At 38.8% G+C, this 19252-nt stretch overlaps 1 protein-coding gene across 1 annotated transcript in view; it reads right to left on the bottom strand.

Moving 5' to 3' along the window:
- LOC113167623 (ephrin type-B receptor 2-like) overlaps positions 1–19002 on the bottom strand; it is a 31123-nt gene extending 12121 nt beyond the window's left edge. The window contains exons 1-3 of the mRNA XM_026368400.1: positions 18879–19002; positions 6874–6938; positions 3143–3827 (exon numbers count right to left, since the gene is read on the bottom strand). Coding sequence (XP_026224185.1) covers positions 3143–3827; positions 6874–6938; positions 18879–18972 — 844 coding nt within the window. The 5' untranslated portion in view covers positions 18973–19002. The remainder of the gene's footprint in view (positions 1–3142; positions 3828–6873; positions 6939–18878) is intronic.
- Between the last annotated feature and the right edge of the window lie 250 nt (positions 19003–19252).

Raw genomic sequence — 19252 nt, 5'->3', positions numbered from 1 at the left:
TGCAGAAACATTTAGGAAAAGGTAATATCAACATGTTAGTCTTGACTTTTAGGTCATTACAACTCTCCTATGCCATTGCATTAATGGTATTAAATGTTTTAGCTACAGACAAAACCCAGGGCATAAACAGGTGATTGAATGCAGCTTCTGGATCATCAGTTGGCTCTGCAGTGTTGTCACATGTTGTATTTACTGTTTTATTTTGGTAACCTCCAAACTTCCTTTTTCCACTCATGCTGTCCCATGTGCTTTATTTTCAGGTTGCTTTCCAACCTCCTATGGTCTCCTGTCCTACATGTAGGACACGTAGTCCTGACACTTACATCTGCTGGTCATTACTCAACATTTCCCACAATCCTGTTCTACTTTATAATACTTTACTTCTTTTATTAAGTATCTACACCAGGGGTCTCAAACTCAGTTTACATGGGGGCTGCGGGAAGCAGAGTCTGGGTGAGGCTGGTTTTCCACAAGAAAAGCTTTCTTAAAAAAAAAAATAAATAATACATAATAACATAAAAAAATTAATAAGAAAATAAATCAGTAATAAATAAATAAAATAATAATAATGAAAATAATAATAATTATATTCCTCTAGTCGGCGACTATGTGGTTTCTTCAGTCTTCTAAATCTGCTGTATTCAGATTCAAATGTCTGTATTAACAGTTCTTTAACCTTTAACCTTCTTCTGAACATAGATTGAACATTGAAAGAACATGAACTGTTCTTCATCTCTTGCCTACTCCTTGCTGCACAACAGTGCCAAACATATCAAACTCGAGGGCCGCACTAACATTAAACTTTCATATTAAGGCGGGAGCCACAAATTATAATAATTATGATTCTTGCAGCCGCGAGTTTGAGACCCGCGAGTTTGAGACCCCTGATCTACACTGAGCCTTTAAAAGAGGTATTCACTCTCGTTAGAGGTTTTTGCACTGACTAACAGAAACTGCAGAACAACTAAATATTGTACTAATATTTATACAGCAGTAAATAATAAGTAGACTTATTAGTAAGACTGCACTGTTTTTTTTTTTTAAACAAAAGAAATATGCAAGTCACTTTGCATAAAGCTTACCTTACTGAATGGTAAATGGTCTGCACTTATATAGTGCTTTTCTACCTAGCAGGCACTCAAAGCGCTTTACACTGCTTCTCATTCACCCATTCACACGCACAAGCACACACACATTCACACACCGATGGCAGAGCTGCTATGCAGCTGACCTGACTCACCGGAGGCAACTTGGGGTTCAGTATCTTGCCCCCTTTGGCATGTGACGTGGCAGCCGGGAATCGAACCACCAATCCTATGATTGGCAGTCAACTGCTCTACCTATTGAGCCACAGCCACCCCAATACTGAAAAGCACAAACCAAGGCAAGAATAGAAGAAAATGTCCATGCCACTCAATATCTTTTATAGTTAATAATAACAAAATAACAAAGAACAAAAAACACAATAAATCAGCCTAGAGCCAAGTGTGAAAGAACCATTAGGACGTGGGGGACAGAAACATCTCCAATATTAGTCAGCAAATGTCTCGAAACTCTAATTAAACAAATGTTCTCTGCTCAGTCTTTAGTGGTAGACTGATTCCAAATGTATTCCCTGAACTCCTCCTGCTGGTGGTTTGTGTCAACAAGAAACAGCGAACGCAACACTATACTGTGCTAAAGATTTTGGCTGATCTGGATCCTCCATGGGCTATCCATAAGTGATCGCTTACAGGTCTACTAAACAGGTAAAACTGTTTCAAGCTCAGCATCACTTATGTTAGTAGTTTATCCTTTGGTCACTTGTCCTTTGTAAAAAGGGTATGTAATTATGTAATTAGCGACCATTACTGTATCTGTAGTTAGTTGGACAATACACACTCGCAGGTGGAAATTCTGTGCACTGGAATACACATTCTGATTAAGATGACACACTGAAATAACAGCTGCAAATCTTACACACATTGTTATAAAAGTGTAGGTAAGCTTACGTCTTTACAAACTCATCATGTAAATGTGAACATTTTGCTAAAACCTTAATGAAAGACTCATTTTTTTTATTGTTACCATCAGCTATTGTTTTATTTTGTTGAGAGAGATTTAATCTCTTATAGAATACGTCCGTTATCCAGGGCTTGGAAAGTAATAACTCCAACTCCAGAGTGTGTATTTTTATAGCAGTGGGCGTTTTTTAGGATGACCAGTTATGCACTAAGCTAACACTGACACAATAATATAACATTTACATGAACTGCTTCATAATTTACAAACAGCAATTACACTGCAAATTAACTGAGCAACCCAACATAAAGTGCAGGACTTGCCTGCCATCGTCAAAGTTTGTTATGTGCGCGTCATGCTCACTATGTTGCTACTATGTTGTGACATAGTAGCAACAAGCAACTAGGTCTATGGTGATAAGCCCAAAAACAGCACAGGCAACCCCTTAAAGCTTGCTTGTGTGTTCCACACAATGACAAATTCATATTAAAGATTTGCTATCATATTAGAGGCAGTTATTTTTTCATTGAAAGAAAAGTACAAATCTATATAATCAACATTTCACAGTTAGATAATCTGCACAGTCTTTGAATCTAGAAGGAAAGAGTGCTCCCATGGGAACTGCTAAAGAAACTCCATCATTGATGGATCATCAATAGTTTAATTTTGATGTGCTGATTTGAATGGGGAAAGGCTGTAGATCCTGTAACAGGACTAACAACTAGACATTTTGACTTTATTTGAAAGGTTTAGTGGAGTGACAGGAGATAGAGAACAGCCCAAATAAGCAACTACAATTTTGGAAACAAACACACTAATCTGCAACCCACAACCACAGTATAACAATATTTCTAAGTGACTTAAAAGAAAAACAAACCCAATGTTGCCTATACAGTAAAAACGACAGATAATGTACTGCTTCAATGAATGAATAATGAACTATGCTTTCTATTGCTAAAGGGTGTTCTTCTAGTGTGGATAATACCACTAAATTTAGGTTATCACAGCATGTTCATTTGACTAAATGAAATGTTGTCATTCTGACACTTACATGTAAGTAGCATACCCCAGAAGGTAACTCTGTTATGACAAGAAACTAGAAGTCTATATTTTTATAGTAGAGACACAGTGAGACTCTTACCTCTGCAGACTGTACTATTGTCCACTGCCTCATACCCAGCTTTGCACATGCAGCGTCCAATGGGTACCATCCACTCCCCATCCCCGTTACAGTAGAGCTTAATGGGTACATCTACCTCCTCCCCATTAGGAACACACACTCCTCTAGCTGCCACCAGAGAGGTGCTCTCTGCTCCAGACAGAGTCTCTGGAAAGATGGCACCATTCTGGATCACGCTGGGACATTTCCTGTAGAAGACTCGGACAGCGATGAGTGACATGCAGGCACCATAATCCTGGAAAGCGAGGTAGAAGCCATTGCGCGAAACCGGTCCAAAACTCCGGACTTCACTGTTGATCTTCATTATTCGACCACCGAGATCGACCTGAGAGAAGCTTTCATCAGCTGCTATTGTGTCCACTTTCACCCAGGGATTCTCCATCCAGGGTGGGAATGATTTGGTAGCTGTATCCAAGTCAGACTCATAGTAGTATAGGTTAAAGGTCTCCTTACAGGAGCCTGGGACACTGGGTATGGAACTGCAGTCCCGTACTGAAAATTTCATCAGGACATAGATGCGTTGAGCACCATGGCGGCGAATGTATTTGGTGCGTACCCAGTTGTTCTGGCTGCTATTGAAGACATTGCACACCTGGTATGTTCGGATGGTGTTCATGTTTTCATCATAGCCACTAACTTCTTCCCACTATAAGGAAGATAAGAAAAAAAACTATTACGACAATGACACACAGCAATTTTCAAAATACTTCAACAACAACAGTTATCTCATTATATATTGTGATGATTAGTCTTAGCTTTCAGAGAGAATTATGATTGCAGGCTGACACTCCAGTAATTTGTGTATTATGGCGTACCTCACTGAGAGTACTGTGTGTCTAACATAGACGGTCCAAAAGGGATAGTTCTGTATCCCTTTCTCTTACCTTTAGTCATTTGTCGCTTTTATCCAAAACGACTTACAAGTAAGGTATAAGTTACAAGCCATGCGTAAGCAGGTCTTGCCAAAGGACCCCTACTGGAGGTAGGCCACAGCCAGGATTCAAACACCAGTCTCCTGCATGGAGGGCAGCACTCTTACCACTACCCTATCAGTCACTCCTCTTCACCCTGTATACCTTAGAATTGAATTGAAATCAATTCAATTCAATTTGTATAGCACCAAATCACAACAGAAGTAATCTCAAGGCAGTTTACAGTGTAAGGATTAAGACCTTACAGAGTATAATTGTATAGAGAATTACACAGAAAACCTAATAGTCCCATTTGAGCAAGATTTTGGCAACAGTGGAGAGAAAACTTCAGGTACAACTCCAGTCCTCCAATCTTCAAAAATCTCTGAAGACTCTTTTGTTGTAGGATGTATTCAGGGTGGAAACATCAGAGTACTAGACAGTGGCAAAGAGTTTTGTGGACCAGAATGAGCTCAACCATCTCCAGCTCAGTGGAGATGGGAAGTTAGATTCTTTTACCTGACTCAGATCTTTAACTCTCACCCAGTAACAGTAAATTGAACAAATAATTTTGAGTCATTTCCTTCATTTCGTTCATTTTACAACAAGTGGCACTGTAACCCTCTTGTGGGCGTTGTAAAAAATGACCGCGGTTATCAAACACTATACACTGAAGATAACCTGGTTTAGTTAGTGATTAGTGAGACTTTTAAAGCGAAAAGTAATAATAAGTCCCCTAAAATGTTGAAATGGTGCATTTATTATGTACAAAACGTGACATTATTATTATTGTTATTATTATTGGTGTTGTTATCATTATTATTATATTTGTTGTTATTAATATTGTTATATTTTATTATGTTGTGGTAGAGTATAACACAAAATCAACATGTTGGTATAATTTTAAGTATTTATTTACAAACACACTTTACATTATATATACAATAACACTACACACATCTACTAGAATGAAAGACCACTAATTATGATTCCATGAATAAATAATGCGTCAGGTGACCAATAAATGAACGTCAGATATCAGACATCATTCATTTCCTTGTTTCTCAGTCCTGTAGCTGAGCTACAGCTGTAACATGACAAATGAACGAAATAACTTTTTAACGATCCTTATGAACGACTCCTGTAGTGATTGCTGCCACAGAGCCTGAGCGGTCTGGCTGTCACGTGACAAAAAAACGAGGAGCTGAGGACGGATGCACAGTTGAGTGAGTCGTGAACTAATAATTTCTGTTTCCTGTACTGCTGACTGAGCTTATGCAGCTGCTGCCATGTGGCGAGAGAAGGTACTGCAATTACCGGAAATGAACAAATCACTCACGGAGAGGACTCCCAAATCATATAAAAGATTAGTTCATATTGAACAAAACGTTCACGAACGACACACCACTACAGCTCAGTATCATTGAAACTAAGGAGCTGGTGTTGGGTCCTGTCACTCCTCTGGAGGAGGTGGAGGTCGTATCAGAGTACAAACACCTGGTAGTGTACTTGTGACAACAATCTGGACTGGAGAAGGAGGGTTGGTTCTGTTCTGCGAGAGGAGTTGAACCCTCTACATGCTGTAATCAGGAGGAGGATACTGTCCAAACACCTCTCAATCATGGATAATCCCTCCCAACCACTACATAGTGTGCTGGCTGGACAGAGGAGCACATTCAGACAGAGACTGATCAATGTCAAATGCTCCACAGTGCTCCACAGGAGATCCTTTCTCCTAGTCACCATCAATCTTTACAGCTCCTTCACCCTCTGCAAGACGAAGGAAGATTTACAATGATCATAATCTTTATTTTTGTCATATTTATGTTCTCACTCTCCATCACACAACTATTATTGACTGTTTCATCCATCTTTAGATATCTCTGTTCTTGAGTTTTTTCCTTGATGTTGATTTGTATTTGTGTTGTTGTAGATCTATTCTTTTTAAAAACTGATAGCAGCTGTAATGAGGGAAAATACTTTCCCTTTGGGATTAATAAGGTTTTTTGAAACTTCAATCTTGAATTGTACATTTCATTTATTTATTCAGATCTCTGTCCAGTATCATCCCCTGTACTAACACTTGCTACAGTAAATTGAACTTTTGTAGCTGGAAGATTAAAATGGTAAATGGTCTGCACTTATATAGTGCTTTTCAACCTAACTGGTACTAAAGGGGCTTTTAAACTGCTTTTCATTCATCCAGAAGCGCTTTGGCTGCACTGCCATGCACCTGACAGGACAAAATTAACTAGAGCATTATAGTATCTCAGTTATTCTTGTCCCCTTGACCAACTCATGAATTGGTCATTGAGACTACTTCCATTTACACTTCCCACGTTGTTTGTACATCTAAACACTGACAACAGATTAGTGTATCAGAATATGGAAACACAATCAAAAGCAACCCAGTCTCCTAAAAAGAGCTACATACAACTAAACTGCATTCAATCTCATTGTTAAAATAATGACACAATTAATATAAATGACAAATTGCAAATAGAGTAATAACACAGTAACTCTATTGCAGACTCTGGACTTCCTGTGTTCTGTGGTTCATAAATTCTTTCATTTCACAAACTTCATCCACCCCAACCACCTCCCTAAGTTCTCTATTTATACATGTAGCTTCATTATTTGTTTATGTTTATTGTGGTGAACATAAAGTTACACAGGGCTGTCAAGAGGCATTTGTATTTTCTAGTGAAGTCACCATGGTTGTGTTAAATATTGACTGCATGTTTACATACTGTTTCTAGTGTCTTGGTTTGTCCCACTCACCCCCTGTGATGGGTAGATGGTCCAGCCGAGCTCTGCTGTTGCTGTTGTTGAATCCATTAGTACTTCTGCAGAAGACAAAAATGAAAAGCAGTTAGAAATTCTTAATTTTTCTTTTTATTCAAAGTATATTCATTTTTTAGAGAACAATATGAAACGCCACAATTTTACCTAGGAAATAATTTGAACAAACTGTATTTTTTTTAAAATATATATATATAAATACTTAAAACATAAAAACATTACACAAATTAAGTTACATTTAAAAAATCACATACAAATTAAAATTCCATAAAAATAAATATGGTGTGGTGAAGCTACCTGTCACTCTTCAAGAACAACACAAGCCCCTAACAACACTGGAGAGCTCACATGTGAATCTTGACCTGTCAACTGTGTAAAAGTACATTTTACATGTAGTAGCAACAAAGTTAAATGGTAAATGGTCTGCACTTATATAACGCTTTTCTACCTAGCTGGTACTCAAAACACTTTACACTGCGGCTCATTCACCCATTCACACACACAAGCACACACACTTTCACACACCGATGGCAGAGCTGCTATGCAGCTGACCTGACTCATCGGGGGCAACTTGGGGTTCAGTATCTTGCCCAAGGACACTTTGGCATGTAACATGGCAGCCAGGAATTGAACCGCAAATCCTGTGATTGGCAGACAACTGCTCTACCTAAGTACCTAAAGACCAAAGTTGGTCTTTCATTTCTATCATTTGCCTTTCACATACTTACTTACTTACCCATCCAGCAATTTTACACAATGGTACTACCAAGGCTTCTCACAGCATGCAACAAAGAAAGTTTGCCAAATATAAAAACAATCATAATAAATACACTTCTGTGAAACATTAAGTCTTTAACAAAAGTTCAGCTGTCCTGCATAAAACAGCAAATGTTATTATGTATGTACGTGCGTGGTGAATGACTATGTGAGACTATTGTCTCATTGTTTCAGTTCAATGCTAGCAGCAAGCACTGCTGCAAAACGTTGGTTAGCTAAACCTTATTTAATCAAGACATCTCACTGACACGAAGATGTATTCTGCAATTGTAAACTAAAGAAATAAAACTAGTAGAAGAGTATTGCTTCAGACTGGACAGGTGGTACACAGGCAGGGTGACACTACAGTCATTGTTATCTCATTATTGCATATGTTATATATTTTTTTCTTTCTATTGTGTAAATTTCTGACCCTGTCCCTGAAAAGCTGCACGTTCTCAGTTTTGATTAAGGAAAATAAAAAGGAGATCAGGAAAATACCCTGTCAGTGTTCACAAGTCTAACATTAGAAAGACACTACCCACTCAGTATTCATGCAAGTGCTAAGCGAGAAGACTTTTGTAGAAGGCTTGTCCCAGCTTTGCTAAAATACACCCTGATGACATCCAGTGGCAGTGACACTTTCTGCAGTTGAGTCAAAGACTCAAAGACAGCAGTTCACAGTAAGAACATTATATTTACTGTCACGCATGGTGGTTGTTTTGTGATGATGTAGGGATGCTTTTCTACTTCATGAATTCTGAGGGAGATGTTGGTACATCAGTCTATAATCAGAATCTTAAGCACATCTGATAAATGCAGCAAGACGCTAATCTAAAGCAGCTACAGGGAACTGCTGCAAAGAAGTTGGACAAAATGGGAGAATCCTTTACAGCTATTTGGCTCAGCGCTTCGGCATTGCAGAGAAGAGGTGGAATCCACCATTTATCCCAACTAAATCCAGGAGACAGGGGGAGAGAGATTGTTTGATGAAAGATGGCAGTCAAATAAACAGGGAAAGCTCCAGGAGAAAAAAACAGGGAAGGGAAATGCTGCAAGCAGAGATCAAGAACCAACTTTTATTTTTCAGGAGAGCAAACCACCTGTCATAAATTGACAACACATTACATAAGAACATATCTAATGTGCTGTGGCTCCTTTGGAGGCTGAAAGGCTGAAGAATGGGCGGGAGGGGTTTTTATAAAAAAAAAAATTCTGCTGACATTACCTTATTTCACCAAAACAAGATACTGAACATTGAAGGAATGATTTTCTTTAACATTCTGGCTAGCAGTCTACTTAAAGAAGAACAACTATATCAACACCTCTGGGCAAAAAGCAGGGATTGATGGCTTCCCTGGGTGCTTGGAGCACGCAAACATGATCTGGTCTTCCTAAATCCATTGGTGAAAGCTTATTCCCAGGATATCTCAGCTCTCACAATTGAATACCACAAAGCAACATGGCAGCAACTGGTAATAGGCATCATAGCAGGAAGCACAATCTCTTCACTAGTCTTTACCATTATTGAGATTATCACCTGCCCAGAGGACAGAAAGTCAGCCTGAGACATCCTACAATAAGGGCATTTATGGACAACCTGACCTAAATTATTTTTTTATATAGCACCAAATCACTACAGCTGTCAACAGAACTTAAAATTATACCTGTATACAGAATCATATAGAAAACCCAAACTAACGTGCTAATAAACTAGCACATTTAGCCTAACACTGGTATTGTGCCTGTAGTAAAATAAAGCTCAATATGAATAGTTTCAGTCTTGTATTGGTTTTCAGAGACAGGCTGGAATTTTATCCACTGTTACATCCAAATGGCCCAATTTTCCAGCTGCTTGGTTTCTGTTAGTATCAATATCGATTAATAAGGAGACTGGAGGAAGCAGCAAGCCAGGTGTCAGAGCCACTGGTGAATAGAAGTAAAGCTAGTAGCTCTGTTAGCTCACCAGAACAATAGGCAAGTGACACTTCAGCTCTTTCTTTTTCTTTCGAAATCCAACTCTCTGCTTTGCCTTGCGTTGCCTAGATTTACGTAGCCTTTGTTTGCTCCCATCTAACAGGACCAGTGAAAGAATGGTGTCAGGCCGAGTGGACACAGAAGTCATTATTCTGTACAGAATTTTCCAAAGAGTTCATTAAAGCCTTTGAACCAACCAAGCTCGGTAATTGGAAACATTATGTGTTGTATGATGCATTCTATGCAGATTTGACAGAAAAGGTTAAGGATGAAATGGCAGCCCAAGCATTACCCAAAACCCCAGAAAATCTCATTGAAATGGCAGATAGCATTGATTGCTGCATTAGAGAGAGGGCCAGAAGCGTTTATAGCTCTGGTTCTAATCACACTACTTTTCCACCATTCACTTTCTGCCTTTCAGTACAACCGACAAATTTCCCTTTTCTGCTCTTCAGAGACTCAGTAATCTGTTCAGCCCAGCTCACAGCAGTAATTGTCTGAATCCATGCAGATCGGCAGAACTAGACCAACCCAGAAGAGGTATTAGACGATTAAGGGAAATTCTCTGTTTGTATTGCAGTGGTGCAGGCATCTGCGTCCAACATTGTCCAGAAAAAGACAGCTCTAACCAAGCCTGTCAGCCCCTCACTCCAGTTACTCTTACGCTCCCTGATCAGAACATCTGCATCTCTGCTCTTATTGACTCGAGGGCAGACCCTCAAAATATTGTTGAAACCCTGGATTAACAGTAGAAAGTCTAAACTGAAGCACTGCAGCCACCAGTCCAGGTAACCACTCTTGACAATCCTTTATCTTGTTGTTGCAATGACAATAAAGTTTATCTTTATCTTTATCTTAATCCACTCCAGTTCCAGACAAACTTTTCCTATCTATCTGTCTATTGAGAATCACCATGAAAATATTTATTTTCTTGTCATCAGATACCCCCAGCTCCCCTTGGTCTTTGGAGCAACCTGGCTCCATGAACGCAATCCCAATATTGAGTGGAGCTCAGGGAGGATCTTAGGCTGAGGGGCATGTCCTGTTTAACCACTTGTCTCCTTGCTGTAGCTTCTCCCTCGTTTGGTCCCATGAGTGCTGCATCAGAGTAGTGTTATTCTTCATCAAGACTATCAAGACCTCAAGTAGGTCTTCAATAAGGTGAATTCTGTTCAAACTGAAACCTAAAGCACGAACAGTTAATGATTATTACTGGGCTGTATGAATTTAATGATTCATTATACCTTTTTTCACTACTGTAAAAATGCAGATCATTCTTTAAAAATCATATGATTAATTTTAATTGTTTAATTGAATATGTGTTTTTTTTTTGGTGGAAAACAAAGAAATGTGCAAGTGATCCCAAACCTTTGAGCATGTATCACTCTCCCTCTCTACACACACGCACACATACATATATGTGTGTGTAGAGAGAGAGAGAAGACTACTGTTTTGGCATTCTCTACAAGATTTAATGAAAAGTAGGGCAAAGAAGAGGAGAGAGTGGGCCAACTAAGTCCAGCACACATAATCCTTCTAGACTGTGCCATGCTCTTTATGCCACACTGGATTAAATCTACAGGGATACATCAGCAAAAGTCACTTTGTTTAATGGCGTGTTGCCTGCCATGCCTCTTTCAGAACCAGCTTTCAAACTAAACTTCCTATGATCTTATTCTTACTTTGTGGTTGTGTTATTTAATTTTAATCCACATGTAAACAGACTTGTAGTGTTAATAGGATTTTATAATAGCATCATATTTTACCTCTTACGCACTTCTAACACTTGCTTTGTCTAAGTTTTAAAATGTAGTTTTCTCTTATTCACTGTGTTCTTATTGACTCTTCTTTACTCTTCTTTATACTCTCACAAGTAAACAAGCAACTACTGTAGTAGAAACAAATGTGTGTCACTCCAAATGCTGCTTAAACAACACTTGGTGTACACATGCCATGAGTTTGGAATTGATCAGGACACTGTTCCCCAGAACCAGGCATGCATAAAGGCATGTACCAAGGAGTCTTCCACTCCAGGCTTTTCCACTGCTAAGCAAAAGGTGATCCTATACAAACTGCCAAATTTGAACAACTTGAGTCTGTGGTTTGACCATGGGTTACGGTTTTTATAGTTGATGGTTGGAATGTACTGTATACCAACTAGTACTACCTAATGTCCAAGGGGGGTTATTTTTGTTATTATTATTACATCTGATAGAACTGTGATTCAGAATACTTAATTTTAAAACATTCAGTAAGGGTTTTCTCAGTAACAGTTTTGTGAATATAGAATAGATTGATCAAAAATATGTGATGGAGGTTAGCTGTCGACTATAGTTGAGAGTTATAGCACAAATTGACTGATAAAAGTTTTGTCTTCCAAGCCACTTGGAGCCATTTGCTCTACCACTAAGGTCTGGTGCTATTCCTTCATTTGATAACCAATCGGCCTATCAAGCTCATGCTCCAACGTATGAACATTATTTAAACTACTTTCACATGGGACAGTAACTCAATCTCAACCAAGAGAGCATTCTATTGTTTTCTGACTAAATACAATGGGGTCAAGCATTGGAGGTGCTCACTCTCCTCCCAATCGCTTTATGAGACATTTCTTTGGTATTAAAGTCTGATGAAGACAAGAGAACCATATGATGATATGAAGTTTTCTCCAGGAGGCAGAACAGTTTGATACCGTTATGGAACATAGCCTGCAGTATCCTATTTAAAAAATGGGAACACAGACATGCAGCAGCAGGATCATAGAGATTTTGTGGTAGCAACAGACATTGCTAAGTTCTACATTATAATGTTATAATGGTTTCAGATAAAAATATTTCTATACCACAATCCAATCCACCACTGCCTTTAAATTAGTTTCACACAATGTCTCAAAAGGGCATCCTGACTGTCCCACTGTTTAATTAGCCCGAACATTTGTCCTGTTCCCAAGTATGAGAGAAGCTAACGTTAGCCACATTAGCTGTTTAGCATTACTATGCAGCTATTGTGGCTACATTCAACAAGAAATAAAATATAGCTTGAGTAAATATACACCAAAATCTTGGTGGTCACAAACATAAGAATCCAAATTCAGGAGTTTCTGAAAGTGCCACCAGATGATGATTGTCAGTCAACAATCTTCTGCTAAAGTTATTCAACATAGAGGTTTCCACAACCAAAAGTCCTTCTCAAACACCACAACTCCAGCCTTTTGGGCCTACCAGTGCCTGTCTACAGACCTTTAACACTTGCATGCACATAGTTGTGTTCAGTGTTGTTGGGGGAAATGAAAACCTACTTCACTGTAAATGAATTATTTCTTTCTTGTCCCTGTCATGAAACATGAAAGCACTACACTACACTCTTAATGTTCAGACGTTACTTTAATAAAATAACAAAATGTATCTCCTGTTTGCAAGGTTTAGATGGAATGCAATTGAAAAAGCTTATGCCAACTCATAAAATAGCCAAAGGATATGCTGTGAAACTGTGTTGTCTCTGCAGTCTAATATTGTTCAGACTAAACTACTACTCAGACTACTAAAAACTATTCTACAAACCCAATTTGGGGATAAGTTGAAATATTTCATTTATATGTCAGGACACTGAGTTGTTGGACAGTCAGCGCAGGGAGTGATTGACCAGATGTCACGTGGACTGAATCATCTCATCTCCTGAGGAAATTGAACAGGCATCAGTAGACTTAGGCTCACTAAAAGTTCTGCTTCAGGGGATTTACAGTCAGTGTCTTGTTAGAGAAAATACACTGAAGTACTTAAAGAGTCTTTTACGTTTGAGGAAATATTATGCATTTTCATTATGTTCCTCATAGGTTATCGAACCACGATTTTTTTTCAATTTGCTTTCACACCTACAGGATTTAGTTAGATTAAGTCGGACTCAAGTTCGTTTTCCCTCTTAGTGCGGTTCGTTTTGTCCGGTGTGAACACGGTAATGGCACTCGAGTGCGCACTAAAACAACCGCACCAAAACCCCCAAAATGAGGTGGTCTCGATCCAAATCACTTAGCGAATTCTGGTGCTGTCCTCCTGGTGAGAACGTGCACCGAACCAAAACGGGTAGGCCTACAAACGCTATGAATCGCATGATTTGAGGTCTTTGGGTAGTGTGTAGATTTTCCTCTTTTTTGTTTGTCGGACCAAAGGAAACGAATTAAGGTGTGAAAGCGAACCTCAGTAAATAAGTGTCTCTACAACAATACAACTTCGCTTTCACACCTTAATTTGTTTGCTTTGGTCCGAATCAGTTGATTAGTTTGTAACATTGTATCAGTTTCTCTTCGGTTCGGTTTCGTTTCACACCGAGTAAAAATCCAAACGAACCAAAACACGTCACTTCAAACTATGTGAGAACGACCTCTCCGCTTATTGGTCAGATTGTTTCTGCTGCGGGAAATAAAAAGTAAATACAGGAAGAAGATAAAGTGTTGTTCTACTGTATGTTTGAGTGACAGTAGGGAGATTATTATAAATGTTAATGCAGATCGATCATCCCGTTCATTAATGTTTATTACGTTACTTCGCCTGCAGAGTCATCAGACCTGGTGTCTGTGAGACACTTCATCTCCTATCGTCTCCACATTTGTCCTCCATTAAGCAGACAGCATGTTTTTGTTGGACAAACGAAAGAAATTGGAATCTACACACTACCCAAAGTCCTCAAATGATTGCGATTCATAGCGTTTGGTCCCGTTTTAGTTCGGTACGCGTTCCCACCAGGAGGACCGCACCAGAGTTCGTTAGATGATGCGGATCGAGACCACCCCGTTTTGGGGGTCTCGGTGCGGTTGTTTTAGTGCGCACTCGAGTGCGATTACCGTGTTCACACCGGACAAAACGAACCGCACTAAGAGGGAAAACGAACTTGAGTCCGATTTAATCGAACTAAATCCTGTAGGTGTGAAAGCAAATTGAAAAAAAATCGTGGTTCGATAACCTATGAGGAACATAATGAAAATGTTAAAACTTCTGCAACTTTATTAAAAATCAGAAAGGTTCCTGTGGCACTCTAAACTATTTGTGTTCTTACTCTGTTCAGGTTCACTGCATTGTGGATCTAATAATCCTGGGGGCAGGTTTCCACAAGTATATTGTATTTAATGTCAGGTTCAAATTTCTACTGTGGACCTGATAATAATGTAGTGATCAGGGTAAAGCCACTTAAACAATGAATTATGCTTGATGAGACACATTTGTGTAAAAGTTGGTGTTTGTATCAATTAAAAATTAAACGTAGAGCACAATAAATTGTGTAAAAAGTGACAGCGTCAGCTGTGAGTATTCATCCAATGACACTGTTATGATGGAATTGTAGAATGGCACCTACTAGGTGGAAGCCAGTTACAGCAGCTTCTCTCTTTGTGTGTTGATTTTGTTAGTTTTGTTGAGTTTTTGTTGTCTTTGTCCAACTTGTTTATGTGCTTTTCTGATGATGTGATGGGCTGAATTGAACTTACAGGAATCTTTCTGATCTCCTGCATTTGTGAGAGGACTTTTGATAATGTTATCAGGAGGCACATGTTACCATAGATAGAGCATTGTTTGTATATGGAAACAGCTAGCCTGCTAATAGCTATACGCCTTGCAGAACACAGGTCTGGTCCTAGGAAAAAGAACTAGGGAGCTGAAGAGTTAGAGGTGTGGAGCAGGAGAGAAGTGCTGAGAAAAGCCTTGTATTGCATGTGTTGCCATGAACGTCTTCAGCTGATTCTGTGTTTAACAAATAATAACAATGTCGTGCAATGTGGAGCATCTCTACGGTTGACACAGTCTGGCGATTGATGTTGCTTTAGCTTTCTGCCATGGTGAACCAACCATAGGCCAGTGAAGAACTGGGTCATGGGGCTGTTTTGATGCTTAGTGTTTATTGTTACTGCTGCCCAAGGCGTAAGAGAACTGTGCTGCCCCTACTGTTGAATATTGACTGGCTTAGATAACTGACTTCCACTTACAGATGTTGGCAAAGGGCACTGAGGCCAGGCTGGCTTCTTTTTTATTGAATAAACAAAAAGTGTTGACTATAAGGGATAAGTACAAATGTTAGGTTGCACAAATTCAAATACTATTTTTAAGTTGAAACAGAAATGCTATAATGACTATAACATATAATTACATTGCTAACACCTAAGTCTAGCCAATTTAGAGATAGCCATAATGTCTCATCTCTAGATTGCAGAGATTGTACACATTTTTACTTATGATTTAATTTTAGTAGTAGTGGTCATATAAGCTGCAGTAAAAAAACTTGGCTATAGGCTACATTTGAGCCTATAGCCAAGTTCTTGTGATGGATAAATGTCTCTACATAACATGAAAGCAAGCTGACACCAGATTATCAACCAGTGGCATTACAGATTTATACATTATTCCTCAATGCAACTAGCTTTGCTGCACACAAACATTAATGCTAAGCTCAGTGGTTTGTCTTGTTGAGCCACATCCAATAAACTTGGTTTTAGTTACCCTTAAGAACTGCTATCTAATGAAAGGAAGAAGCATCTGTTTGGTTTCCAGGCATGTCACATTTTTAAACATTCAGTCAATACATCCATCTGCCGACTATGCTACTTATTCTTTAGAAGGTTGTGAGGAGAGAGAGGCAGCCAGGACAGGTTGCCAGTCTCTTAAATGGCTGTTTGCTTATTTACTATAAACTCTAAGAAGCAGGCATAATGCTGCATCAGTGCTCTTTTTACACTGCTGCCAGGTGGATCAATCCTGGAATAACATACATGTTGGAAATCCTCACTGCAAGTCTGCCTAATGTTTCCAAGTAAAAAACAATACATTAGAATTTGGACTTTGAAAATTTGTGGGTCTAGAACACTATTTTTTGCATAATTAAGAATAAACTGTTAATCTTGGTGGGACAATAAATTACAAAAATTAGAAGGAAAAATATGATAATGATACCATCTTTACAGCAGACCTTATAATAGGAATTCTGCTGACTGATCTCTTCAAATAATGACATAAAAGAAATCTTCATACATTAAAGAAATCTCTAGAACTGCCTTTTTCCACCTGAGAAACATTTTAAAAAATCCCAAATTGATGCTGAAAAACCAATCCATGCATTTGTTACTTCCAGACTGGACTCCCTTCCGGTATAATATGCTACAAGGGATCGTTTGAAGTGCAGTCACTTTTACTTCCTTTTGGCCAGTTGAAACATCAGAACTTTATTAAGTTAGTTGTCAAACTGCATCAGTTCCCTTCAATCCTAAAACATCTGGTCTACATTCTGTTTGAAGAGTTTGTATCAGCTATCAACTACTCAACAAAAGACCACACTAGCATTCTAATCTGTGGATTCCAAAACCATAGACACCAATTTCAGGCTTTCGACCAGATGCTGGAACCTGGTTGCTGGGTTTTCCCCCACTATGCAGAGCTTCCCTGAGGTCCAAAAACAATGCTGGGTAGGTCTGGCTCACACCATGTATTCCAGTTTATACCACCCTAAAAGCAGACATTGTGCACATGTCATGTTGAAACAATAAACAACACAAAGCACTGAAAGAAAGTGTGATACACATGCTGTTATCTAAAATATCATTGTATGTTGGATCACGTCACTGCAACAAGGTTGGGTAAACCACCTTATGTCCAAAAATACATTATAAATAAATAAGAAAGGCCAGAAGCCTGTTCCTCAAGGCAAACAGGCTTCTGGCAAAGAATAGAGAACAATTTTGAACCTGTTCTCTGATGATCACAAATAAAATAAAAACAACTGTGAACAACTGCAAATAACCATGTCCAGACTTCACTTACCCGTCATAATTGTAGTAACGTTTTGTGCTCTCATTTACGTTTTCTGTTAAATTAATTGGTGGCAGTTAAATATAATACAGTAAATAAATGAAGGGCAGTGCTGTTGGAGGGGTAACCATTACAAGTGTGAAAAGTGTAGAAAGCTGTTGTCAAAGCAAAAGGTGCCTACTCTGAAAAATGAAAATTTTAATGTCTTGTTAAACAATAACTAGATCTAAAGATAAAAGCTGTGTGGGTTTGAGCAATGTTTTGGCTGTTCTACAGCGGTTTGGTAGTGACTCCCACAGCAGGCCACAAAGGTTGAAGAGATTAGATTGAAATATATCTTATAAAATAATAATTATTATTTTATAAGATATAAGGAATATTCTTAAAATTATAGTCCATGCGTTTGTTACTTCCAGACTGGAATATTAATGGGATGTCCCAATAACTGATTAAAAATCCTCCAGTAGTTCCAAAATGCTGCAGCCAGGGTTCTGACTGGAATTAGCAAGAGAGATCATATTTTCTCTACATTGGCTCCCTGTGAAATCCAGAATAGAATTCAATATCCTTCTCCTCACATACAAAGCACGTAATAATCAAGCTACATCTTATCTTAAAGACAGAACACTTCGTTCTCTGCAGGTCTCTTTGTCGTTCCTAGAGTTTCCAAATGTAAAAGGAGAGACAGAGCCTTTAGCTATCAAGCTCCTCTCCTGTGGAACCAGCTCTCAGTTCAGGTTTGGTAGGCAGACACTACATTTAAGACTAGACTCAAAACTTTCCTTTTTTATAAAGCTTATAGAGATGGCTCAGGTCCATCTCTTAGTTAGTTGCACAATTAGTATCTCTTAGTCTGCTGGGGTCCTCTTCTTTTTGCCGCTATACAAATAAAATTGAATTTAATTGAATTTTACTTTACTTTTCACTTTACTTAACCAAATAGAAGAATGTTACTGAGATTTTACACAAACCTATAGTTATGTATCATTATGTATAATTTCATGGTTTCAAAACGATTAAAAACATCTGTACTCTTGGTTATTTGGATTACTTGTACAGTATTAAACTCAGTTTCGGACACTGACTTTATGTTTATCACTAACATTTGACTTTAGTCTATTATTAGATGGTATAGAGTCGTCTATATATTTCTCAGTATTGAGATGTGAGTGTTTAATACTGTATCAGCCTGTTGCAAAAGCTGTAATAACAATAAGAAGAATTATATTGATCAGGCCGCCACAGCGTGGTCTAGAATGAAATTAATAGAAGCAGGCGGACTCAAGCGTATAGGCTTCTACTAACGTGTTACGTAGCGTACCAGAGCTCCATTCAAACGCCATTTTAATTTAATTTAGCTACTATATTATTTGCATTCATAATGAGGCTCTCCTGTGCATCTGTTCGCCCAGCGCAGTCTACACATTCAACTGTTCGAGTCTAAATAAGAGTGGGCCACCGACTTACCCTCCACAGCCAACACCGTTGGCAGTATCGATAGGAAATAGAAGATATCCATAATAAATCCAGGCTTTCGAGTGTAAAAAGCCAATGCGTTCATCGCGCAGCCGTCCAGCAGCAGGCCATTGACAGTGAAGTCATTCAGAAATGCACAGCATCATCCTCTCCAGCAGCATCAGCAGCACAGGAATAAAGGCTGACGAGCTGCTGCTCGAGCCAGTTTGGGCCAAACCAAATTGAAAGGGGGCGGGGAGTGTGTGTGTGTGTGTGTGTGTGTGTGTGTGTGTGTGTGTGTGTGTGTGTGTGTGTGTGTGTGTGTGTGTGTGTGTGTGTGTGTGCGTGCGCGCGCGCGTCTGTGTACATGCATACACGTGTGACAC

The sequence above is a fragment of the Anabas testudineus genome, chromosome 7, assembly GCF_900324465.2.
Source record: "Anabas testudineus chromosome 7, fAnaTes1.2, whole genome shotgun sequence".
Taxonomy (NCBI): Eukaryota; Metazoa; Chordata; class Actinopteri; order Anabantiformes; family Anabantidae; genus Anabas; species Anabas testudineus.
The sequence above is the reverse complement of the archived record's forward strand: the minus strand, read 5'-3'. Positions and strand labels throughout refer to the sequence as shown.